This window comes from Dreissena polymorpha, chromosome 4 (assembly GCF_020536995.1).
Source record: "Dreissena polymorpha isolate Duluth1 chromosome 4, UMN_Dpol_1.0, whole genome shotgun sequence".
In the NCBI taxonomy this organism is placed as follows: domain Eukaryota; kingdom Metazoa; phylum Mollusca; class Bivalvia; order Myida; family Dreissenidae; genus Dreissena; species Dreissena polymorpha.
In genome coordinates, this window is record NC_068358.1 from 31,407,738 (window position 1) to 31,435,724 (window position 27,987).

The window sequence follows — 27,987 nt, forward strand, 5'->3', positions numbered from 1 at the left end:
GTAAATATTTTGTTCTTTTCCAAACCTTTTAAAGCAAAATATACAGCAAACATGTTCATATCTCAAGAAAAACTTAAATAAAATAGTGGATAATTATAACCATCAACAGCTAACTGAAAAAAAAAACTTACAAGGACTTGTTTACAGATGTTTGTATTTTGGAAAAATGTCATTACATTAGTATACTCACAAATCAATTATGTTTTTAATTGTTTTAACCAATTATAATACCATGAAAAACAGTTGAATAAAAAAATATTGCCTTTCCCGACAATTGAACCCGGGACTTCTGTAAGCAAAAGTGATGCATTACCACTGTGCGAAAGATAACCACTACATTTTATATAAAAACTTTGCGTAATTTTGAAATTATCAAGAAAAAGCGTTACAAAGTTTTATGCGTTACAAATGTTTTATTATTTTACCAATTTTGAATGATAATTATCCTTCAATTAACAAATATTTTAAGGACTTTTCTTAGGCAGGAATGTTATTTCGCTTGTTTAAACATAATGCATACATTTTTCTTTTTAAACCTATGACAATAATTTTGAAAATCATCATTAAACCAAACTGTGAACAAGTCCCTTCAAATTATTGGTTACCCAAGGATATCAGAAGATAAAAAACAATCAGGAGTCAAAAGATCCCTGATCTAAAATTTGATTCTATTTCAATAACCAAGCTTTATTGCATGAATGTTTTAACATTAAAACATTCAATGAGTTTCAATTTAAATGGTCTGACACAAATATAGTATAATATAACCTTTAAAATACACAGGGCTGATATTACTTAGCAGCATCATTGAGTCATAACAATGGCACTATTAATGAGTGTGATTGATGTTGCATCAAAATGATGCAAAGCAGAAAATGTTCTACAGTCAAAATAACATCAATTTGAATATGCTTGTTTCAAATTGCAGGAATCTGGGTTTATTGAAATCCGTTGTAACCCTTTTATAATTGTAAAGTTTCAGAGTGACTTTCAACCTAAAATTACCTGAAGACTTAATACACAAATACCTCCTTTAATAATTGCTAAAATTAATTAGAATAAAAATGGTAAACAATGCCATGAAAACTGTATGCATACATTTATTGATTTACTCAATAAAGGACCGCAAAACATAAAAACTACATCTCAATTACAAACAGAATTGTATCAACCAATTTTTTTTAACTATTGAAGCATGTTAAGCACATATGCAAATGCTATTTATATCAGTTTTATTAATCAAATATGTATCCATTAGTCTTACATTTAGGGACTTTATTTCACAAAATATAAAATATGTTCTATCTTTAGAGGAAACAAGAAATTAACTTAAAAGAATTTTCTTTCTTTTAAAATAATAGACTACCTGTATAATATACTAGTTTTAAAAAGGGAATATTTAATTACCAGTCCTTTCACACCAGTATGGGGATGAAAGAGAAATAGCTCATTAATCAACTGATTAATAGTTATTATACCTATACATGTATATTCTTCAGTTGAAGCAAACAAAGCACATCCACTAAGCTGAGGTTCTAGCATTATAAACTATCAAACAATATCAAAATAAAATCAAAAATCAAATAAAACAAACTTGTGATGAAGGGACATCATTTAACAGGCGACATATCAATTATGAGCCCTGTAAGGCTCGATAAAGCTTTAACCTGATTGGCTGAAGGATCAAGTACATTTTAACCATTGTAACGACCGGGAGGTCATGGGTTCGATCCGTTCTTCAGATCTCTCCCAAAGACCCAAAGTACTGGTTCAAGGCCTAGGAATCGGACTCGAGAGCGTTTATTTAAGGCTTAGGCTTTCAATGCAATCGAGCTAAAATAAATAAGTTTAAACTAAACCATTGTAGAGTACCCAATGCACAGAGTGACTATACCATTTCAGATTAAAAAAACAAAACAATTAATTATATTTTGGAAACCGTTTAAAATAATATTCTTAAAACGGGTGTAAGTTGTTTATTTGAAACAAAGCTGGTTGTAGCCAAATAAACATGATGTGAAACTTCTTCTGCTACAGCAAGTGAGAAACTTTCATGCGGTCCTTTATTTATTGCAAGTTACCAAACAGTGAGAACCAACAAATGTAAGAAAAAAGGGTCTTAACAAGCACGCAAACATGAAAAAATTGGGATCACCGTCTGGGAATGGTCTTTGCCATAGCACTGGGGGCTAAAACCCTTTTAAATCAACACTTGCCCCAGACTAATTCACATAACATTTAACTTTCCTAGCATGTTTGTGACTGCATAACTGTATTATTTTGTGATTGGAAATCAATTATTTATCCTTAAATCTATCAATGAAATAGAAAACACAAATCTTGATTCAGATTCAATTAAAACACAAAACTCATCAGGCTAAGCACTAAGCTATTCAAATCTTCCGGACAGCAAAATTTTGAAGCATTTATTTTCAGTGATAGAAGTGAGGCCTTGTTAATGATCACCCAATAATTTTATGTATACTGTCCAAAAATATTAATAATTAAGCTTACAACTGCTATCTTTGATAATATTACAATATTTTTCATCAGACACTCTGTTCTCACCCTTCACTACGCTCTTTAATATAATGCCAACACAAAGCTTGCAATAGAAAACCAAGCACAGGTACAATAGTATGCATAAAAATCACCTCAAGGTAGGTGCACTATGACCTGACACCCAGCCACTAGATCTCATTATGCAACACAGTGGGGCTGGGTATAAGGAACATCTTGTGCGACACAAACTCGTGCAGTTTTGCTGGAAGCGGCAGATAAGTTATCTTCTTCAGGAAACTGTCCTTCCAGTTGTCAGTCAACCTCTGCTGGATCACCTTACGACTCAAGTTCTTCAGCGAGTGCGGCGAATTGAAACTTTTTGTGTACCACTGGAAGAACTCTTCGTCGTTGGCCAGTAATTCTGCGGGAATCCCTGGCCCCTTCCATTTCAGCCAATCAATAAGGTTCAGCATATCGCACTCAGCATGGAACAATAGTTTAATGCAGGGGACTTGGTACTTCAGGTCCTCCTTATAGAGTCCCGTACTCAACGAGCTCACACACACATATAGTGGTGTACGGCCCATGTAGTCTATTTTGTTCACGGTCGTTTTCGAGGCCAGTATCCGTATCATGTCCTTAATTTTCCAGTGTGCTGCCACGTGTATTGGAGCTTTGCCATTTCTGTCACTCCTGAAATATAGGGACACACAGTTTTAGAACATAACTACTGAGCATATATTTTATCAAATCTGAGGATTACAGAAGCAACTATTTAAGATTTTGAAGGTAAAATTTATGGTTGTCTGTATAAAATTTTGTGTTTAACACAAGAGCACCGCATAACGGGTGCCACGCTCAGCTACGGGTGCAGTTTTGAAAACATGAAAGCTTGTCAGATTTTATTTTTTTTAGAGGTCACAGTAACCTTGACCTTTGACCTAGTGACCCCAAAATGGGTGTGGCGTGTAGAACCCATCAAGGTGCATATTATGAAGTTTCAAAATTGTAGGTGGAAGCACTTTGATTTTAGAGCCAATGTTAAGGTTTTAGCACGACGCGGACGGCAGACGGCGGACGACGAGCTGGCTATGACAATACCTCGGGCTTTCTCCGAAAACGCCGAGCTAAAAATGACTTTTTCATGGACACATCCATATATCCATATACAGTCAATCTTGTGGATGCGACCACTTGTATTAAGCGACCTTTATCTTATGCGACCATTTTGAAATCCCACGGAGCTTTTTCGCTATATAATGATATTGTATTCAGCGACTTTTGTCTTACGCGACCAGCGACCGCTGATTTCTATGTATTTTGATGTCCAAATCTTGAATTAAGCGACCACTAGGAGGTAAACGTCGATAATGTATTGATCTTTCAGGGACAAATCCATGTTAATTGTTTATCTAAGCCGATAAGATGTACTGTTACACCGCTGCTTTGTTTTCACACCAACCATTATGATTATGCTTTGTCTCGTTGACCGCTTCTGACCGGTATTGTTGTAGACTGCGTATCAATTTATTGAGTTCAATAAAAGAGGAACGTTTTACGCACAGTCTACAGCTTAAATAGTTTACTATGTGGAACGTTAAGAGACAACACCGATTTTTCTTGAGTATAGATAACAGGTTCAGAAACAATGCACTGTACGCGACAAACATTTCCTGAGAAGTGCAGAAAATAAACTATTGATCGGCAACATCTGTCGAAATCCGTACATTACCAAATTGTAATTATGTTTATTAGTAGATATTTGTTAGCCAAATACATTGTTATTTACTTAATAAATTTTCCAATCAGGTCTGTTTCTTTGTTTTCAATTGACGTGTTTTAATTTTTTCAGCTCATTATGTATCATAATCGAGTCAGATTTCCTTAAGCATACATGCAGAAATTAAAATGTCAAAACAAAAAGTGTTAACGTTGAACGAGAAAATTCGGGTTTTGGAATTGTCAAAGAGTAAAAGTGCATGTAAAATTGCAGATGAGTTTGGAGTCGGTAAAACTCAAATTCAGAACATTCTTACGCCTAAAGCCGAGGTGCTTGAAGACGTGGAAAATTATGTGTCAGGTGAAAAAAAAGCGAAAAATATTTCCTCGTCTATGTTTTTTTTGCAAATAAATATGTTCACACAATTCATTTATAATATATGATAATTTATAATAAGTGAAAAAATAAAACACATTATAAGTAAAATATTGTTTATGTATTGTGTTTATAATCATTTTATTATATAAGTTAAAATCATTTTTGACAAAAGAGATTATCCTTCATATAGATTAAAATTGAGAGTAAGCATTCTTCCAGCACCGATTGTATAAACAGTTAAACCTGCGGTTAAACACATACCGGCGGTTAAAAGACGGTAACTTGTTGGTTACTGGTCGGTAAGCATTTGTATAAAACTTGGTTAGTTATACCGATTGGTTAAAATCCAGTTAAAACATACCCTGCTTCCCTAGGTGGGTAAGTACAAGTTACCGAGAGGTAACTTACACAAAATGGCCGCGGCGCGCGACATCATAAAAGCTAACCATCGACGATCTTCACAATTTCGACGAGTAAACAACAAAATTGCAGCGACTGACACTTAATTTGACTTAATTTACAGGGCAATACGATTTCCGACTTCTGACGACGAATTTAGGGCGCACAGAATGTGTTTCTTATATTCGGTTATGGGTATGCCTTGTGTGATCCGATGCATCAATGGCGCCCATGTTAAAATCATTTCTCCGAGAACAAGGAACAACAAAAGTACAAACAAAAAACAAAACACGTTCGAACTAGTATTTACCTTTAATTATCCTTTAAAATCCATAAATAATCCATTTAATTCAATAATTGACGAGTTTGCATCTAGGGTCTTTGATAATTATTTTAGCATAGTTGAATAAAGACCCTTATGCCATCATATCATTATATTCAAATGAGAACTCAATAAACTTTCTTCCTTGTCACACGCTACGTCATGTACTCTATGTACATTACTGCTGTTAAAATGAACCGGAGCAGTTTATCAAATGTGTCTTGTTCTGAGAAAAATGGGCATAATGCATGTGCTTAAAGTGTCGTTCCATATTAGCCTGTGCAGTTTGCACAGGCTAATCAGGGACGACACTTTCCGCTTTTATGACATTTTTTGTTAAAATGAAGTCCCTTCTTAGCAAAAATCAATTTTTGGCGGAAAGTGTCGTCCCTGATTAGCCTGTGCGAACTTAACAAGCTAATCTGGGACGACACTCTACGCACATGCATTATGCCCAGTTTTCTCAGAACACGACACAAATAATAGCCGTTGGTGAACTCGGTTGCATTTGCAGATTTCTGCATACAAAGATATATTTAAACTTGAACAATGTTTTATTTGTCTATGGTAAATTCCCTTATTGCACAAGAAAGTAAGTAAGTTTATTGTAAACATAAGCCAAATTAGAAGAATAGTCTAGCATGTTAAGACGACCATGTATAATTTTTATGTTACATCTAGAACAACTAGAAGAATAGACGTCTTTGTAAGCACTCTCTTGCAGTTTGGAAGCACCAGGGATTCCGCTAAATGATGCAAATCCCGACATCATTATCAATTTGTCCCTGGTCATTTTGATGAACTCATAGTTAAAATTTACACTTTATTTTATTGTGAATTCATTTGTTAATGAATTTGATTAAAAAAAAATACATGTCGCTGTTTATAAGCGTGACACTTCGCGCGAAAATTACGTCATTAGAAAATGCATTGTGGGAATGTTTTGGTTAAAGTTACCGGTGGTTAAATTACACTATGCGCAGTTAGGTTACTTTGCGGTATATCGTGTTGATACAATCGAGTTACCTTGAAGGTTACTATACCTGAATAACCGCAAACTTACCAAGGTTTGAATGTTACCGAGCGGTAACTTTAACCAGAGTTTATGCAACAGGGTGCTGAATGGCCTTTTTTATTTAAAGACCATTTTATTAAGATTTGATTACTCCCTTGAGTGGTCTCTTAATACAAGAATGACTGTAGTTCTGATTTTGGACAAAAAATATATAATTTTTGTCAGTCATGTTTGTTATGTCAAATTTGTGGATGAGTCGACCAAAACAATCAACGAATATTAATGGCTCACTAATAATAATGATTTTACAGTTACAAAAACTAACTATTGGTCACAGTTTGATACTGATAAACCAAGGAATAAAATGACCATCACTATAACAAACGACCAGAGAGTTCTCTCACATTCAGAGTAATTGACTGATTATATTATTTCGACCAGGAGGTCACAGGTTTGACCCCCACAGTTGAAGAGTTCTTTAGATCTCCCCACAAAGACACCAAGTCATGGTTCAGCCCAGCAGACAGACTGGAGAATGTTTAAAAAAGCCTTAGGCTTTCAAAGCAATCACGCTAAAAATTAATCAATAGTTATAAACTAATTAGATAATTTAAGAGCTTAATACAAATCAAAGAAAATCATTAATGTTTATAAAAAAAATTATTTTTTTTATTCTTTGTTATTTAAATCTACAAGAAGCTCAATTTACTGGTCAACATTGGCATTGGAAGCTAGGAGCATCTCCACTGTGGCATAACTGGAATGGATGACTGCGTTCTGCACACAGATATACAGGGGTGTCTGTCCGTCCTTGTCAGCTTTGTTTAAATCTGCACCTGAAGACAGGACATCACACACAAAATATATATAGGCCATGATCTGTGAAAAGGGAGTTAAATGCATGTGTGTAAAGTGTTCTCCCAGATGTCCGCACAGGCTAATCCGGGATGACACTTTCTGCCTAATCTGGATTTTTGCTAAGAAAAATCTTTCAAGTTTCAAATTTTAAATAGACTTTCTGTAAACGACAAATATCATAAAAGTGTCGTCCCTGATTAGCCTGTGCAGACCAAACCAGGCTAATCTGGGACAACACTTAACGCACATGCATTGAACACCCTTTTCAAAGAACACGGCTCATATATATATATATATATATATATATATCTATATATATATATATATATATATATGAGCCTCACTTGAAAAAAAACCCACAATTTAATGAATGTGCATAAAGTATTTCTCAGATTCGCCTGTGCAGTCCACACAGGCTTATAAGGGATGACACTCTCAACTTTTATTGCATTTTTTGTTAAATGGAAGTCACTTCTTAGCAAAAATCTAGTTAAGGTGCAAGGGGTTGTCCATGATTAGGCTCTGCAAACTGCACAGGCTAATCTAGGACGACACTTTATAAATTAAACCATGTTTCCGCTGCGCAAAGATCATGTGTATATACAATACTATTTTTTATATTAGGGCCGTGCTCTGTGGAAAGGGTTTTTTATGCATGTTCACAAAGTGTCTTCACAGATTAGCCTGTGCAGTCTGCACAGGCTAATCAGGGACCACACTTTCCGCTTTTATGGTATTTTTCCGTTCTCTTATTAGCAGAAATCCAGTGTGGGCGGAAAGTGTGGTCCCTGATAAGCCTGTGCAGACTGCACAGGCTAATCTGTGACAACACTTTACATACATGCAGTGAACCCCTTTTCACTGAGCACGGCCCATTTATATTTTTCATTTGTTCAACATTTCATTAAACAAGCGCTGTTTGTAAAACATGCATGCCCCCCATATGGGCTGTTAGTTGTAGTGGCAGCGATTGTGTGAATATGTTTTTTGTCACTGTGACCTTGACCTTTGACCTAGTGACCTGAAAATCAATAGTGGTCATCTGCAAGTCATGATCAATCTACCTATCAAGTTTCATGATCCTAGGCCTAACTAAGCGTTCTTGAGTTATCATCCGGAAACCATTTTACTATTTCGGGTCACTGTGACCTTGACCTTTGACCTAGTGACCTGAAAATCAATAGGGGTCATCTGCGAGTCATGATCAATGTACATATGAAGTTTCATGATCCTAGGCCTAAGCGTTCTTGAGTTATCATCCAGAAACCATTTTACTATTTCGGGTCACCGAGACCTTGACCTTTGACCTAGTGACCTCAAAATCAATAGGGGTCATCTGCGAGTCATGATCAATGTACCTATGAAGTTTCATGATCCTAGGCCAAAGCGTTCTTGAGTTATCATCTGGAAACCATCTGGTGGACGTCCAACCGACCGACTGACAGACCGACCGACAGACCGACTGACATGTGCAAAGCAATATACCCCCTCTTCTTCGAAGGGGGGCATAAATATCAACAAATTCACCATCTAATTGTGAAAAAGGATCAATCTGCTTCTCAAAAGTGTATCAGTTAGCCCCATGTAATCCTAATCTGTTAATTAATCCTGTAATCCTTTTAGCTTTTTGAGTTGGTTTTCTAGCAAGAACTAGTACTTTCTTATGAAATTATTCGTCAAATGCTACTTGAGAAGGTTTCATACATTGATCACTATAAACAAGGCATATACAAGAAGAGCAAAACCAATGAATCTTAATCCAAAAAGAACCTTTTGATCTTTCACACAAATACACCCCTATAGTTTTAGAAACAAATGTTTATAATGGACTAGAAGAAAATATACAGATAAAAGTTAGCAAAGCATTTCTTCATTTCAAAGATAAACAAGGGCTGTTTGTAAAACATGCATGCCCCTCATATGGGCTGTCAGTTGTAGTGGCAGCCATTGTGTGAATAAATTTTCATGTAAGTTATCATCCGGAAACCAATGTACTATTTCGAGTCAGTGTGACCTTGACCTTTGACCTAGTGACCTGAAAATCAATAGGGGTCATCTGCCAGTCATGGTCAATACACCAATGAAAATTCATGATCCTAGGCATAAGCATTCTTGAGTTATCATCCGGAAACCATTTTACTATTTCGAGTCACTGTGACCTTGACCTTTGACCTTGTGACCTAACAAGAGCTGTCAGAGGACAGCGCGCTCGACTATTCCAGTGCTTGACAGTATAACGTAAGCCATCATGGGGAAATTGTTCATATTCAATAATTTATTAGACAAACTTTCAAAAATTAAAAAAGGGAAAAAAATAATTTTAGGGGGTGGGGGGGTAGGGGGATGAGAGGGGGGTATAATGTGGGATGTGGTAATTTATTAGATGTTTAAAAAAAAAATTGGGGGGGTGGGGGGGTAGGGGGGGTGAGAGGGGGGTATAATGTGGGGTGGGGTTATTTATTAGATGTTTAAAAAAAATAATGGGGGGGTGGGGGGTAGGGGGGTTGGGGGTTTTACTATTTCGGGTCACCGTGACCTTGACCTTTGACCTAGTGACCTCAAAATCAATAGGGGTCATCTGCGAGTCATGATCAATGTACTTATGAAGTTTCATGATCCTAGGCCTAAGCGTTCTTGAGTTATCCGGAAACCACCTGGTGGACGGACGGACAGACAGACCGACCGACCAACAGACCGACCGACACGTGCAAAGCAATATACCCCCTCTTCTTCAAAGGGGGGCATAAATATCACATGTTCTGTCAGGGTTTTGTGTGGCTGGACTGGTTTGGGGCATAGCTAAGAACTTCAAAAATTGGTATATACAAAATGGGTCATACTAAATAGGAAAGCGCGCATACTTATGAGTTTTACCAAAGGAGGATGCCTATAGTAGGTACCGCCAGAAAATGGAGCTTACAATGTCAACGTCTTATTTACAATCATATGATTTAAAACTGCAACTACTCCGGTGTAGCTGCATCAGCAGTTAAAAAAGTCAAAAATTCTGTTGAAGAGGCCCCCAGACTGCATAAGGAATACAGACTAAATTATGTCTAACAGATTTTCATTCAAAATATTTAGTCTGTCACAGAGAGTTGTGTCTCATTTCAAAATCCATAAAAATATTCAACGATCTTGTAATCTGTGCACAAATTATGAAAATTTCTTTGTCAAAGTTGATCGCCATGAAATATGAGTCAATATTTATATAATTATTACAGTAAACAACGCAAAAGTGAACAAAGTCTCACAAGTATAACCAAGGCTGTTAATCACACAAAACTGCTTAGGCAAACATGTGCAGTGTCTGCAAAAGTCCCTCATGGCCATTTCAAATTTATTTAAAGTGATTTACCAGGTATTTGTATTTGAATGGTCAGTTAAACAAGACTATTGACAAGCAATATATGTCCCCTACTGGCTCCACCATTGTAAGAATTAAAAAAAAAAATATATATTTGTTGCCATAGCAACCAGAATTTTTGACGTAGGAACAAAATGATATGAAGTGCATAATGTCAATATTGCCATCTATCCATGTTTCAAGTGTCATGAAAAAATATAACAAACTTTTAAAGTTATCGCAGGATCCAGAAAAGAGTGACAGACAGACTCACAGAGCGAGTCACCTCCCGGTGAATTGGTAGGGGTCAATAAATTACATGCCAGTAATAGTATTGATTTATAAACACCTTGCTGCTGGTAATGGATTTGTGACTTTTGCAGATACTGCCTTTAAGAAATATTACCTTAATGTGTACCCACCAATACGTTAAATTTAAAATCTCATTAATGATTTTAAACATAATTTCCAATGCTATGTATAAACAAGAGATGTGTTTGTCTGAAACACAATGCCCCCTAATGCGCCGCTTTTTTGTTTTGACCTTTGGCCTTGAAGGATGACCTTGACCTTTCACCACTCAAAATGTGTAGCTCCATGAGATACACATGCATGCCAAATATCAAGTTGCTATGTTCAATATTTCAAAAGTTATTGCAAAACTTTACTGTAAGGTTAAAGTTTAGGGACAGAATTTTTTTACCTTTGACCTTGAAGGATGACCTTGACGTTTCACCACTCAAAATGTGCAGCTCCATGAGATACACATGCATGCCAAATATCAAGTTGCTATGTTCAATATTTTAAAAGTTATTGCAAAACATATTCATCAGATGTAAAGATGAATTAATATTTATATAAAACATTTCACAGCAAAAATGCAAAACAAACTGCTTTAAGTTATTTCACAAATTTCAAACATGCCTTTATGTTTCCCTTAGCAGCGTTATGAATCTAAACCCCAGTTCAGAACAGCCTGCATGAAGTTCTCCTCTAACCCTTTCCAGCTCAGAAGCAAAGTGAAAAAGGCTCTATGAAATCAGCATTAAACCAGAACAGCCTGCCAGTAGCTCGCAGTCTGTTCAGGTTTTATACTGTTTGCTACTCATCAGTACCTTAGGGTAGGAAATGAGACCTTCAAAACTTACATATAGTACGACAGGTCTTAAATTTAATTTGATTTTTTTTAGGGACTTCAATTGCCTCAAAAGGTGTATCATATTGTTTTAAAGGGTTAACAGCAGTACAGACCAGCCTGTGTAAGAATGTCCACCAGTACAGGTCTCCCATGGTACGCAGCCTTGTAGAGTGGAGTGCAACCGTTCCTGTCCGCCAGGTTTATGGCGGCTCCGGCCTTGAGCAGGATCTGCAAACAGTTTGACAAGAGACCAGGTGCAGGTGTTATTCACTTTTGCTCACAGCAATCAAACAAATATGCACTGTTTTGTTCAAACATTTTGTACCACTACCAGAGGCTTTGAATGAGGGTGAATTTAAAACAAAATAAACAAGAGATGTGTTTGTCAGAAACACAATGCCCCCTTCTATGCCGCTTTGAAGCCATATATTTGACCTTTGACCTTGAAAGATGACCTTGACCTTTCACCACTCAAAATGTGCAGCTCCATGAGATACACATGCATGCCAAATATCAAGTTGCTATCTTCAATATTGCAAAAGTTATGACCAATGTTAAAGTTTTCAGACAGATGGACAGACTGACTGACGGACGGACAGACAGACAGTTAAAAAACTATATGCCACCCTTCGGGGGCATAAAAATGAAATAAGGAAAATAAGGGTTTCATTTGCTTTTGGTACACTGTCAGCTTTTTAACATTTAACATTTGTACATTTCAAGCATAGTCTTTTTATATTTATTCAAAAAGTTGTTATTGTTTTACTATTTAAATCAGGAACAGATAGATGGCAGAAAAAGTGCAGTTCGAGAATGGTCTCATAATTGCACTTACAAAATGTCATTGCTTTAAATTTTTTCTTTGTTTAGCTCCAGCTTGTTAGCTTAGATTACACTCATCTGACTATAAGTTAAAACCATTCTTGAATACTTCACCTGATGACCCCTCTTGACCCCGCAGATTCAAACATGGCATTAATATTGTCAAAATAAACACCCTGACCATGTTTCATCGAGTCATAAAACACATACAAACAAAAGGAAAACAAACCATGGAAATCTCGACATGATTCAATGACACAGCTGCCAGCAATGGTGTGGTGCTGTCCTTCACACTGGGTACAGCCGGGTTACTCCAGGGGTAGTTCACATCAGCACCTTTCAGAGACATAGTTAAACACAAAGAAGTCACTAACTTTGTGAACAATAAAACCAAACAGACTGGTTACTTTGAAATGAGAGTTAATCACATGGAAAATTGAACTGTAGCAGTAAATTTAAATGTCATTTAAAAACAAAGGCTGTCTCCATAGGATGACATATGCCCCTGTTCAGGGATCATATTGTCCCGCAACATCAATCGGTCCGGATTTAAATGGGGAAAAAGTGTCCGAAAATTTATATCCGAAATCATGACAAATTTCGTTAAAATATATACCATTGATTTTGCTATTCATGAAGATGGTATAATAAATGTACAAGTTAAATTCCCTTAGGCATTATTTTTAAACGGAACATACGAGTTTTCTCATTTTGTTTAATCATTTGCTATTTTATTGACATTGGTTGTTTCGTGTGCTGTTTTATCTGACTGTTTTTCATCTTTGTCAATATTATTAGTCTAAGTACATCTATACCGATGTTTTAAATCGTTGTCAACTCGATAATAGCTTACAAACATGCATTGAACCAAACAAATGTCTGCGCGTAGGTTTGTTCCTGACAAAAACAAAACCAAATAGTTAAGAAATAATTCATGTACGTTATAGTGTGTAGTTGAATAACCCACGGCCGATAGTTAAGATGCGTAGGGATTAAATGATTTGAAACCACGCATCTAAATTTTCGGTCGTGGGTTATTCAACAACAAACAATAACGAACACGAATTATTTCGATTCTTACACGATTTTTACTGAAGATTTATACACTAACACGATTTTTACTGAAGATTTATACAATGTATGTTATTATTCTTTTGTACTATTTTATGTGAAGTTCCGCCCATAAAAATAACTTTCGGCTGTCGATCAGATCCGCGACTTTTATTTTATTTATTGCCGAATTATTACGCTGGTGGAAAATGTATCCGCATATTTTGTTTAATTACAGCGCCTGCTTTCAGTGTATAAGGTCCGCCCACAATTATTGCAGAATATCCGATTTTCTTCTTTGTTTATATGACAGTTTACTGTATCATGCTTGAAATGCACAATTTCCACGCGGATAACATCAAGGTTTGTATCTCTGAAGTAACTGTCAACGATTTTATCCTGGATGAGTACCTTACGGACCAGTGAAATTATCGATTGATATTGACACGGGGTTATCATGCGTGACTAATACACAGCCGCGCGAATCTTCGCTGCTTGGGGCCATACTCTGATACTAGTCGGCTGACATGCAATATTCTGGTCCTGACCGGTTTAGAGACTGCAGCGAATGGTTTATCACACCTAATCGAGATAAGAATGTAATAAGGGTGTGCACTGTGTAATCTATTTCATGACATTGGAATTTTAGCAAACAGAATCAGACCGACTGTTTGGGATTTTCAATCGGTCTTTCATGACCTTAATCGGTCTAGGACCGACAAAACCAGCAAAAATATGATCCCTGCCCCCGTTAACGCTGTGATAGAAATTATGAGCATTTTTTGAAACCTAAACACATTTTTCAAAACCTAAACGCTGACCCTAAGTTCAAGGTCAATGTCAAAAGGGTAAAAATTTGTGTGGGTATGGAAAGGCCTTGTCCATATATACATGCATACCAAATATGAATGTTACAACTGAAGGGACATAGAAGTTATGAGCATTTTTCGAAACCTAAACGCTAAGGGTGACGGACAGACAGACGGACAGACGGACTGACAGACGGACAGTGCGATCACTATATGCCCTCCTTTTGGGGCATAAAAATTGGGTTTAAATTAATCCAAATACATCTTTACACAATACACCGGTGTACTTTTATTATTTTTTTAAAGATACTGATAGCAATTTTCACAATTATTCATTGCCATCTCATTATTAACATAAATGGATAACAGATTAAAACAACAGCACCGCCTTAAGGGTGCAGACCGCTCATCTATTTTTCTTTTTAAAGGTGAAGGGACCTTTCTCAATACTTCAATAAACAAGGGCTGTTTGTAAAACATGCATAAGTTGTAGTAGCAGCCATTGTGTGAATACGTTTTTGTCACTGTGAACGGTGGTGGTGGTGGTAGTGGTGGTGGTGGTGGTGGTGGTGGTAGTGGTAGTAGTGGTAGTGGTAGTAGTAGTAGTAGTAGTAGTAGTAGTAGTAGTAGTAGTAGTAGTAGTAGTAGTAGTAGTAGTAGTAGTAGCAGTAGAAGTAGTAATAGTAGTAGTAGCAGTAGCAGTAGTAGAGTAGTAGTAGTAGTAGTAGTAGTAGTAGTAGTAGTAGTAGTAGTAGTAGTAGAAGTAGTAGTAGAAGTAGTAGTAGTAGAAGTAGTAGTAGTAGTAGAAGTAGTAGTAGTAGTAGTAGCAGCAGCAGCAGGTGCAGTAGCAGCAGCAGCAGCAGTAGCAGTAGCAGTATTAGAGAAGTAGTAGTAGTAGTAGTAGTAGTAGTAGTAGTAGTAGTAGTAGTAGTAGTAGTAGTAGTAGTAGTAGTAGTAGTAGTAGTAGTAGTAGTAGTAGCAGTAGAAGTAGTAATAGTAGTAGTAGCAGTAGCAGTAGTAGAGTAGTAGTAGTAGTAGTAGGAGGAGGAGGAGTAGTAGTAGTAGTAGTAGTAGTAGTAGTAGTAGTATTATTAGTAGTAGTAGTAGAGTAGTAGTAGTAGTAGTAGTAGTAGTAGAAGAAGTAGTAGTAGTAGTAGTAGTAGTAGTAGTAGTAGTAGTAGCAGCAGCAGCAGCAGCAGCTGCAGTAGCAGCAGCAGCAGCAGTAGCTGCAGTAACAGCAGCAGCAGCAGCAGTAGTAGTAGTAGCAGTAGTAGTAGTATGCATTACAAAAATGCAGTTAGCCTTACATTTAATAAAATTTAACAAGGGCTGTTTGTAAAACATGCATGCCCCCCTATATGGGCTATAAGTTGTAGTAGCAGCCATTGTGTGAATACGTTTTTTGTCACTGTGAATGGTGGTGGTGGTGGTGTTGGTGGTGGTGGTGTTGGTGGTGGTGGTTGTGGTGGTGGTAGCAGAAGAATAGTAGTAGTAGTAGTAGTAGTAGTAGTAGTAGTAGTAGTAGTAGTATAGTAGTAGTAGTAGTAGTAGTAGTAGTAGTAGTAGTAGTAGTAGTAGTAGTAGTAGTAGTAGTAGTAGTAGTAGTAGTAGTAGTAGTAGTAGTAGTATGTAGTAGTAGAGTAGTAGTAGTAGTAGTAGTAGTAGTAGTAGTAGTAGTAGTAGTAGTAGTAGTAGTAGAGTAGTAGTAGTAGTAGTAGTAGTAGTAGTAGTAGTAGTAGTAGTAGTAGTAGTAGTAGTAGTAGTAGTAGTAGAAGTAGCAGTAGAAGTAGTAGTAGTAGTAGTAGTAGTAGTAGTAGTAGTAGTAGTAGTAGTAGTAGTAGTAGTAGTAGTAGTAGAAGAAGTAGTAGTAGTAGTAGCAGCAGCAGCAGCAGTAGCAGTAGTAGTAGTAGTAGTAGTAGTAGTAGTATGCATTACAAAAATGAAGTTAGCCTTACATTTGGTAAAATTTAAATATATTACAAGGGAGGCAAATGCTGTAACAATAAATTTAAACTTATTGCATTTGTTTCCCCTGTAGTGTTTTGTCTCCCCTGTCCTGCTTATAGTTATATAAATCAACAAAATTAAACATTAACACAATATTTAATATACAAAATATACAAAAAATCTCATATTCTGGTAATATTTTTACTGATCCACTGTATTTTACTAAAAGGATGATGTTTCATTGGACTGATAATTATAGATTTAGGATTACAGACCAGTTGCTTCAGAAATATTGTTCAGAGTGTGCCCTGTTGGCCGCGTATGCATTCTTGAATTATAATTCAAAAACCATTTTACTATTTCGAGACACCGTGACCTTCACCTTTGACCTAGTGACCTCAAAATCAATAGGGGTCATCTGCGAGTCATGATCAATGTACCTATGAAGTTTCATGATCCTAGGCCCAAGCGTTCTTGAGTTATCGTATGACATCCACCTGGTGGACGGACGGACCGACCGACATGAGCAAAGCAATATACCCCCTCTTCTTCGAAGGGGGGCATAAATATATTACAAGGGAGGCAAATGCTGTAACAATAAATTTAAACTTATTGCATTTGTTTCCCCTGTATATAAGAAAGATATAATAGTGTATTACCTCCCCTGTCCTGCTTATATTTATTTAATCAACAAAATTAAACATTAACACAATATTTAATATACAAAATATACAAAAAATCTCATATTCTGATAATATTTTTACTGATCCACTGTATTTTACTAAAAGGATGATGTTTCATTGGACTGATAATTATAGATTTAGGATTACAGACCAGTTGCTTCAGTAATATTGTTCAGAGTGTGCCCTGTTGGCCGCGTATGCATTCTTGAGTTATCATTCAAAAACCATTTTACTATTTCGAGTCACCGTGACCTTGACCTTTGACCCAGTGACCTCAAAATCAATAGGGGTCATCTGCGAGTCATGATCAATGTACCTATGCAGTTTCATGATCCTAGGCCCAAGCGTTCTTGAGTTATCGTATGACAACCACCTGGTGGACGGACGGACGGACCGACAGACAGACAGACAGACAGACCGACATGAGCAAAGCAATATACCCCCTCTTCTTCGAAGGAGGGCATAAAAAAGATGGAGGGGTGGGGTGGAGAGGGGTGTATAGTGTGGGGGTGTGGTCATTTATTACATTATCTTCCAAAAATAAGCAATAAAAATGAAAAAAAAAAATTATATATTTGGGGGGGGGGGGAATTATTGGGTGGGATAGTTGGATGGTCTTTCAAAAATAAAGTAATAAAAATAAATAATTTTTTTAACTATGTTTAAAAAAAAATGGAGGGGGTGGGGGGGGTAGGGGCGGGGGGAGGGGGGGGTAAAGTGTGAGGTTGTGGTCATTTATAAGATGATCTTTCAAAAACAAGAGGGCCTGAAAGGCCCAAAGTCGCTCACCTGAGATAACAAGAAAATATTGGGACAAATCTTCTGACCAAGTTTCATGAAGATCGAAAATAAATGTGGCCTCTAGAGTGTTAACAAGGTTTTACTATAGCCAAATAAGGAAAAATGCCCTGCCCCCTGGCAGCCATGTTTTTCAACCAACTTGCATCATTTTTGAACTCGTCCAAGATATTATCTTTTGAACTCGTCCAAGATATTATCGGGGTGAATTCTCTGACCAAGTTTCATTAAGATTGGACAATAAATGTGGCCTCTAGAGTGTTAACAAGATTTTACCATAGCCAAATATAGCCATATAAGGAAAAATGCCCCGCCCCTTGGCAGCCATGTTTTTCAAGCAAAGTTTACGATTTTCAAACTCATCCAAGACATCATTGGGACAAATCTTCTGACCAAGTTTCATGAAGATTGGAAAATAAATGTGGCCTCTAGAGTGTTAACAAGGTTTTACTATAGCCATATAAGGAAAAATGCCCCGCCCCCTGGCAGCCATGTTTTTCAACCAACCTGCATCATTTTCGAACTCGTCCAAGATATTATTGGGATGAATCTTCTGACCAAGGTTCATGAAGATTCGACAATACATGTGGCCTCTAGAGTGTTAACAAGATTTTACTACAGTCATATACTATGTATAGCCATGTAAGGAAAAATGCCCCGCCCCTTGGCAGCCATGTTTTTCAAGCAAAGGCTACGATTTTCAAACTAATCCAAGATATCATTTGAACACATCTTCTGACCAAGTTTCATGATGATCAGAAAATAAATGTGGCCTCTAGAGTGTTAACAAGGTTTTTCTATAGCCATACATTATAAGGAAAAATGCCCTGCCCCTTGGCGGCCATGTTTTTCAACCAACCAGCATCATTATCAAACTCGTCCAAGATATTATTGGGATGAATCTTCTGACCAAGTTTCACGAAGATCAGACAATTAATGTTGCCTCTAGAGTTAACAAGATTTTACTATAGTCATATATAGCCATATAAGGAAAAATGCCCCCCCCCTTGGCAGCCATGTTTTTAAAGTAAACGTAACCATTTTCGAATTCAAACTCATCCAAGATATCATTGTGACCAATGTTCTGACCAAATTTAATGAAGATCGGACAATAAATGTGGCCTCTGGAGTGTTCAAAAGGCAAATGTTGACGGCGCACAACACACAACACACGAAGCACGAAGGACAAAAGGCGATCACAAAAGCTCACCAATGAAAAATAAAAATTCCTTTTTTTGGAAGGGGGGATTTCTAGAGAGGGGGGCATGGGGGATGGTTTGGATGGAGTCTATTGTAGTATGTTAGGTAGGAGTTGTTTTGTTGAAGTATCAATCAAATCTGATCATAAATAACAAGGTCATGGCATTTTTAGCAACATCTAATTATTTGACCTTGAGAATCAAGGTCATTCAAAGGTCAACGTAAAATTTAACTTGCCAGGTACTGTACCTTCATGATAGTATGAAAGTATTTGAAGTTTGAAAGCAATAGCCTTGACACTTTAGAAGTAAAGTGGATGTAAACACAAAATTTAACCATATATTCAAAGTTTCCAAGCCACAAAAGGGCCATAATTCTGTCAAAATGACAACCAGAGTTATGCCACTTGTCCTGTACAGTCCCCTTATGATAGTTTGCAAGTGTTCCAAGTCTGAAAGCAATAGCTATGATACTTTAGGGGTAAAGTGGACCAAAACACAAAACTTAACGAAATTTTCAATTTTCTAAGAATAAAGAGGCCATAATTCTGTCAAAATGCCAGTCAGAGTTACATAACTTTGCCTGCACAGTCCCCTTATGATAGTTAGTAAGTGTCACAAGTATGAAAGCAATAGCTTTGATACTTTAGGAATAAAGTGGACCTAAACACAAAACTTAACAAAATTTTCAATTTTCTAAGTATAAAAAGGGCACATAATTCTGTCAAAATGCACGCCAGAGTTATTTAACAATGCCTGCCCAGTCCCCTCATGATAGTAAGTAAGTGTACCAAGTTTGAATGCAATAGCTTTGCTACTTTAGAAAACTTAACCGGACGCCGACGCCAAGGTGATGACAATAGCTCTTTTTTTTTTTCAAAAAATAGATGAGCTAAAATGATAGGCCAAGCAACTTGAACAATTTGTAACATACCGTTTAAGGCAAAGATACAAGGCTGTTGATCGTAAACAATTGATAATAAAAGGAATCAAAGAGAGAATTTTAATTAAATCTTAACACGTAAATTTTTACTTAAGATGTTAAGGAATATCAAACAAGATCATATTCAAGGTCAAGATCAAAACCCTGTATAAGACCGACAATCATTATAGGCCACAAGATCTTGTGATATTACTGGCCAAAATTCCATTTAACTGGCCAGTCAACTGACGATTAGAACTTGAACTTTTGTCCAGCCATGAAGTCCAGTATTTGTGATTTGTTTCCTCAACCAACCAGTTATACTAGCTTTAACCAAGAGCTGACAGATTTGTGTGGAGGCTGACATTGAGATTAAGGGCGTGCATTTATTTCAGCCAACAGTGCTACAACCTCTCAAGCAATTGATACATTATTAAAACATGAACACATGCCGATGCTTTTTCCACCTAACGTGAATGGTGCCAGGCCCTTTTGATAAGTAAAAATCATGTCTATTAGACTTAGATTAGGAAATTGCTAAAGTTTTTGGTTGTTGTTGTTTTTTGAGGGGAGGGGGTACAAATACCATAAAATTGAGAGTAATTTAAGTGTTTTCAACATTCTATTTGTCAAAGCTCAACTCATAGGGCTTGATGGGAAAAACTGAATGTTTTGATTTACAAAATTATATTTTTTTAAACATCCTTTTTGAAAATTTTAGGCCGGAATCTGAGAAAAATATATATTATGAGAATGGGAATTCTGGCCAAAAATTTGCTATAAACAAGAGCACCGCATAACGGGTGCCACTTTGTTTTTTTAAGGGGTCACAGTGACCTTGACCTTTGACCTAGTTACCCAAAAATGGGTGTGGCATGTAGAACTCATCAAGGTGCAGCTACATGTGAAGTTTCAAAGTTGTAGGTTGAAGCACTTTGATTTAAGAGCCCATGTTCAAAACTTAACAAAATGTAAAGGTTTAAGCATGACGCTGACGGCGGACGTAGGACGTCAGACAGTGGACGACGAGCAAGCTATGACAATACCTCGGGTTTTCTCTGAAAACAGCCGAGCTAAAAACACACTTATTTCCAACCTGCACTTATGAGAGCTCTCACTCCCTCACGGTCATTAGCCATTACAGCCAGGTGAAGCTCTCTTTCCTTTTGAGGCATGTGAAGGGAGACATGCTCCACCTTGGTGGATTTCGAATTTCCCATGTCTATCTGAAATGTCAACAAAACTGTTTTCATTAGGATGGCAAAATTATTCGAATATTTAATTGAATGGTCAGTATTCGAATAACAGAATTGATATTCGCATATTTTTCAAACGTAACTGCCCTTATATTTCATGAACTACGAGCCGCTTACTAATTGGCACCCGAAATCATTTGGGATTAACATGTTTGATGTGGCATTCTTCGTGTCAAACTGATAACGCGGCCTGTATCAGCGTTGATTGCGCAATGCAATATACACACTCTAAGAAAGGCCCCAAACTGTTTTTGCCAATGGGGTGCCAATTAACGGCTTTAATTGACTGGCGAATAATAATTAAGTTTCTGTGATCACAGTATGTACAGCCATTAAAATGTGTGAATTACTCAAATTGTGCAATGCAATATACACACTCTAAGAAAGGGCCCGAACTGTTGTTTGTCAATTAGATGCCAATTAAGGGCTTCAATTGACTGGCGAATAATTATTTAGTTTCCACGCATCGCCATAGTAGCCCGCCGTCTTCTTTCAAATTTCAAATAAAAATAGAATTCTATGGCATGATGTTTTTCCTTTTATTTGTGCTCGATTACAGTATCGGTCATAATATTCGCCGACAGCGATACAATTATTCGATAGCAACGTTAACAAACAGCCTCGTATTCAGCAAACAGATATAACTTACAAAACAAAGGAAGTTAACACAGAACAAGTTTCACTCTTTTCTGATATATTTCGCCAAAATAGGCTTTTCAAAGTTTGTTTTTACAATTCCAAATTCTTTCTATTTCTCAACACAAAAATTGTATATTTAAATGTATTTCTGAGTCAATTTATATTAAATATCCCTCGTGGATACGAAACTGAGTAATAGAAGTTAAATCAATCCAGCCGTTTATGCGAATATTCGAATATTCAATTGAATGGATTTGCGAATATTCAAATACCAATATAGGTATCCCTAGTTTCCATATATTAAATGATAACAACTAAATTTATGTCTTTAATGGTTATCATAGTGATTACTTGGCATGTGTTGAATTCATGGAGGTCTATTTAGCAAGGCTTAGAAAATTCAAAAACTGAACAAAAATAATATAAATGTTACAAAAAGAAACATGCTATTCTTCTTTGAAAATTTGGTCTGAGGGGAGAGGGGGAGTATACAAATGCACAGTATTATGTATAAGTAGATATTAATGGCTGCAAGCTGGTATGAAATTTGTCGGCTGCAAGATTGTATGAAATTTGTCAGCTGCACGATGGTATGAAATTTGTCAGATGTTTTTTATATAATTTTGAGAAAAATTAATTAATTTTTAGATTGGATTAGAAAGATTAGTGCTGATCCTTATGGTATTCTTTCTGGATGAAGTCAATGCTATTAAAGCAGCTTTTCTATATTAGCGTTTTACAGAAAATGTCAAGTACCAGTTAAGTACACAGTATAATGTACTTCTCATTGTTTTGTATAATTACCAAATTTTTCTTGATTGCGAAAATGCAGGATGTATGCATTGATTACGCTGAATATTATAATGTCTTTCATGCCCACACTAATAAAGTTGTTTGTTTAAATTGGATATATTATGCAACAAACTTCAATTTGCAAATCAGTCTTCTGATTAAATATATAACCTGTATGGGATTATTATCCTTTCACAATATACAAGATTTAAATGGTCAAGTCTAAAAACTCAAAAAACTCATTTCAAATTGCTGATCATGCTTTCCTTTGCATTTAGGCTGTAAAAAGACAAACATTTATTTATTGTAGTCTATTTTGACTACTTGCATATTTCTTTTACCAACCTTGTGCGTTTTAAATTATTTGTATTTGCATTTATTTATTTTTCTGCATTGAAAATAACATGATTTTTTTTGTATTTATGTTTGTAAGGTTGTGACGTGTTGTATTCTGTCATATTGTTTGTGGGCTTTAAAATTGTATTATACATGCATATTTATTCAATATATATATATGGACTGTGCTCTGTGAAAAAGGGGTTTAATGCATGTGTGTAGTGTTGTCCCAGATTAGCCGGTGCAGTCAGCATCGACAAATCAGGGACAACACTTTCCACTTTTATGATTTTGTTCATGTAAAGAAAATCTCTTCTTTGCAAACATCTAGTTTAGGCGAAAAGTGTTGTCCCTGATTAGCCTGTGCAGACTGCAAACACTAATCTGGGACGACACTTTAAGTTTACCCACATGTATTAAACCCCCTTTTCACAGAGCACAGCCCATTTATAAGATACCGGATACACTTTCAGGCTTAACAAATAACAAGAGCACCACATAACGGGTGCCATGCTTGTCTGCGAAAGCTTGTCAGAATTTTTTTTTTTTTTTTAGAGGTCACAGTGACCGTGACCTTTGACTTAGTGACCCAAAATGGGTGTGGCGTGTAGAACTCATCAAGGTGCATCTACATATGAAGTTTCAAATTTGTAGGTGGAAGCACTTTGATTTTAGAGGCAATGTTAAGGTTTTTGTTTAAGTTTTATATTAGAGGTCACAGTGACCTTGACCTTTGACCTAGTGACCCAAAAATGGGTGTGGCATGTAGAACTCATCAGAGTGCATCTATATATGAAGTTTTAAAGTTGTAGGTGGAAGCACTTTGATTGAAGAGCCTATGTTAAAGTTTGATATTAGAGGTCACAGTGACCTTGACCTTCGACCTAGTGACCCAAAAATGGGTGTGGCGTGAAGGTGCATCTACATATGAAGTTTCAAAATTGTAGGTGGAAGCACTTTGATTTTAGAGCCAATGTTAAGGTTTAGCACGACGCCTACGGCGAACGGCGGACGACGAGCAGGCTTGGACAAAAGCTCGGGTTTTCTCCGAAAACAGCCTCGCTAAAAATATAGTAACTAGAGAGACATTCTGAAGTACATGATTTTCCACCCCTACCCCACTACGCAAATTGTCAAATGAAATAATGTGTAATACTTGCCCATTAATTTCTCACAGAAAACAAAAACATACAATTGTCCTCAATTGATGTTGAAAATCAAGGGAACAAAACTAAATACTACAGAAATAGAGACACCACCCCAGAGGACAAATTTCCTCTTGTCCGCTCATATTGATGAGTGAAATCTTGAAAGGACGAGTGAATTTCCCTAAAGCTCTCGTACTAAAGGACGAGTGAAAACAAACTGATGTTAAAATTTGTATTTTCTGACCAGTAAGACTCTTTTTCATTAAATAAAATCATTTTCTTAAAGCATATCTATTCCGAAAGTAGAACGAGAATGAACCGGAAATTTTAATTGTAAATTTCATACAGCAGGTGCGTGTTGTTATGTGAGACTGTGTCCCAAGTAAAAATTGGCTTTTTGGTCAGTGATATTTTACAAATTTTCTCATCAGAGTCCTGGGACTCGGTAACTTGCAAATCTATGAGTACACCGAGTTGAAAGAATGAGTCCAAATATTAAATGATATTATTTTTTTAGAAATTTCAATACATTTTTGGGACTCGCATAATTGGAAACTTTGCATCGCCAGAGGTTTTGTGAGTACAGGACGCAGGACTCGCAGGTAAAAAAAGTCACTGTTGGTGTAAACTTTGCAGGTCCATGATGACAGGGAACCATCCGACTGCATTCACTGTCAGGCCTTTTTCTGTCTATTTTGGGAAAAAGTACCTAGCAAAATTGGGATTTTTCGAGTCGCGAAATCTTCCAAATGGGAAGAATTTTCATCGACAAAAGCATTATTTAGGCAGGGGGTTTTCCAGTCATTTTGGATAAAAATCATATGATGAATTATGGTTATATATTTTGTAGGTTGTTTAAAAAATAAAATTTAGATATAGAGTCTAATAATCATAAGTCATAAGACACTTCTTTCTAAAAAAAAACAAAAACAAGATGTGTTTGTGAAACACAATGTCCCCCTATATGACGTTTGACCTTGAAGGATGACCTTGACCTTGAACTTTCACCACTCAAAATGTGCAGCTCCATGAGATACACATGCATTTCAAATATAAAATTGCTAGCTTCAATATTGCATAAGTATTCATAAAATAAGCGATTTGGGCCACATATATTTGACCTCTGACCTTGAAGGATGACCTTGACCTTGACCATTCACCACTCAAAATGTGCCGCTCCATGAGATACACATGCATGCCAAATATCAAGTTGCTATCTTCAATATTGCAAAAGTACTCATAAAATGAGCGATTTTGGCCACATATATTTGACCTCTGACCTTGAAGGATGACCTTGACCTTTCATCACTCAAAATGCCAAATATCAAGTTGCTATCTTCAATATTGCAAAAGTTATTGCAAATGTTAAAGTTGGCGCAAACAAACCAACAGACCAACCAACAGACCAACAGACAGGGCAAAAACAATATGTCCCCCACTACTATAGTGGGGGACATAAAAAAAAAATAACTTTTATTTTTTTAAATTGGGATTTTTTTATGATTATTGGGAAAACAAATGCATATTTGGCATTGGGAATGGGTCTGGGAATCGGACCCGAGAGAAAGGCAGAAAAAGGCCTGACTGTAAGTGGGGATTTTTAGAAAATTATTTATATCAGCCCTTAGCAATCTTTATTTCACACATATTTGAAGGAAGAGTGCATGTGTTTGCAGGACGAGTGCAAATTGTAATGCACTCATCCTGCAGGACGAGTGCAGTTTGGAAACATTTGTGTCTCTGCACCATAATGCACATACCAATAATAACTTGTAAGTCTGTTGCTAAATTAAGTAAACTACTGTAAGCTGATTATGCTAACTAATGGGGTTTCTTAATATAAGATTTGCTGACATTAAAAAAAGGCACTCAGTGATGGGCCTTTTCATGCCAATAATGACCATGAGTGCTTCTACATTTGTACACCTTTAATTTTGGAACACATTTAACAAAGCAAACTGTCATTGTCATGAACAAATTGCTTCTAATGCTTTAGACGGATAAGGCATTATTAGACAATAACATCATTGTCACTTTTAAAGGTCGTGTTATGATTTTGTCTTATAAAAATAATGTTCTATAGCAAATAACTTGCTCGCGCTGTTCTATTCTTACAGTTCTATTCTCACTTCAAACCTTTATAAATCACTTTTTCCTCTGCAAAATAAGTTGACATTTGACAGATGTTTCCTCCATTTTGATTTGTACGGTGTTAGCAAAGAAGCACCAAATATTATATTTTATTACTAAATCCCGTACTACATAAAACTTGTGTCCGTCCCATAAGGTACAGCATTTTTATTTCGTAGTTTCAACCTACTAATTGTATTTGTATAACCTAATTACTATTTGGTTGATGATTTTTGAAAGTAAATGAACTTCTATAGTGCTTAATATTTCAATGATAAACAAAGCGAAAGTTGCATCAGTAAATTGTATTTTATGATCGATTACCGAACCACAAGCAGCAGCTCACAAATGATAGCAGACATCGGATGGCAGCCCCTTCAAGCGAGACGCCAAACATCTAAGGTTACCATGATGTACCGGATAATTAATAACCTTATTGATATTCCGTCTGACCCCTACAACCGCCCTGCTATGTCATCCCCTAGAGGCAGCAGTATTCGATACATCGTACCATTCTGCAGAACCGACTACCTCCGACACTCCTTCTTCCCGTCAGCAACAAGACTGTGGAACCAACTGTCCAACCACCTTGTGACGGCTCCCAGTCTTGAAGCGTTCAAGGAAGGGGTGGCACCGAAATAGGCCACAATCAATTTGTAAATAGTTTTAAAAACTTATTTTATTCTAACTGCGCCACACAGCGATTTTTAACCATTTTCTTGTACTACAATGCCCCAGAGAGGGATATAGTACAATAAACGAAGAAGAAGAAGAAGAAGAAGAAGAAGATAATCACTTAAATCACTTTATACATTGAAGGTAACAAATTACAATCCATACAGATACAATTAGACAACGGAAAGAAACACATGAAAAAGACAAACACTAATTAATAATGGGTCACCGACTTTGCAATGTCAAATACCGGTACTATGTCAGTTTATTACAGCAGTAACATGAAATGGTTTTCTAGTGACATAAATATATAATTTTGTGTGAATTGCATGATCAATTAATCTTAAATCTTATGACAATAAATATTGCAAAGTCAGAAAGTCTACCATATAATTACATCTTATTTTATTGGGAGTGAAACGAATGCGCTATGTAATGGTTCCAGTCTATTTGACCACAGGTATCAACATTAACAACAGCAAACAAAAACATTATGACGTTGACGCCACGTGCCGTTCCTGGAAAAGTTGCAAAAGCGGTGTAATGTCAACGTTTCCAATCATCATCTTACACTTAATGATGAGTTCACTTATAGCACATTTTAATTATATTTAATTGTAAATGAAGTAAAGTTTGACTTGCGGAAGTGTGCACATTTGTTCGTACAAAACCACGGACTCTAGATGACTCAATATACGCTCCGTGTACAAGACAGACATAAATAATAGAATAGTAGCACAATAAATACAATTTGAATAAATTTAATATTTCGGCAAATACATATTAAACGCTTACCGGTATCTGATGAACACCTTTTTTAAGACAAAAAGTTATGGCTTCACGAAAATATAAGAATATTCTTAATTTAGTAAACAATTATTACCAAACTGAGTACGCTAATTTTCTGGACTACACATTAGCGTCTCTCAATTTATTAACAACGATACCAATTCAATTACGCGAACGGTCTTCCATGGGCAAAATGCGTAACTTGCATTACCCAGTGACGTGTGCAAACAAAATGCTTGTATAGATGACTTCATTACATAAAAGCCTGCTCAGAAATGCATGATATGCCATAGATTCAGCGATGTGTGAGGGTT

The 27,987-nt window shown here is 36.4% G+C and overlaps 1 protein-coding gene across 1 annotated transcript; it reads right to left on the minus strand.

Annotated features, from left to right (window-relative positions):
- Positions 1-238: 238 nt before the first annotated feature.
- Positions 239-26,293, minus strand: LOC127879780 (serine/threonine-protein phosphatase 6 regulatory ankyrin repeat subunit B-like). Its single transcript, XM_052426836.1, has 6 exons — positions 26,216-26,293; positions 21,005-21,134; positions 12,730-12,836; positions 11,792-11,906; positions 7,046-7,172; positions 239-3,195 (listed from the first exon to the last, which is right to left on the minus strand). The coding sequence occupies exons 2-6, from the start codon at positions 21,126-21,128 to the stop codon at positions 2,691-2,693; spliced, it is 978 nt and encodes a 325-aa protein (XP_052282796.1). The 5' UTR covers positions 21,129-21,134; positions 26,216-26,293; the 3' UTR covers positions 239-2,690.
- Positions 26,294-27,987: the final 1,694 nt, after the last annotated feature.

Bases quoted from the DNA above. Each gene is read 5' to 3' on its own strand.
- LOC127879780 (XM_052426836.1), bottom strand. From the start codon at position 21,128: ATGGGAAATTCGAAATCCACCAAGGTGGAGCATGTCTCCCTTCACATG. The intron at 12,837-21,004 runs GTTGGAAATAAG...TGTCTCTGAAAG, and splicing joins GAGAGCTCTCATAAGTGCAG to GTGCTGATGTGAACTACCCC. The intron at 3,196-7,045 runs GTAAATTGAGCT...CCTATATTTCAG, and splicing joins TCCAATGCCAATGTTGACCA to GAGTGACAGAAATGGCAAAG.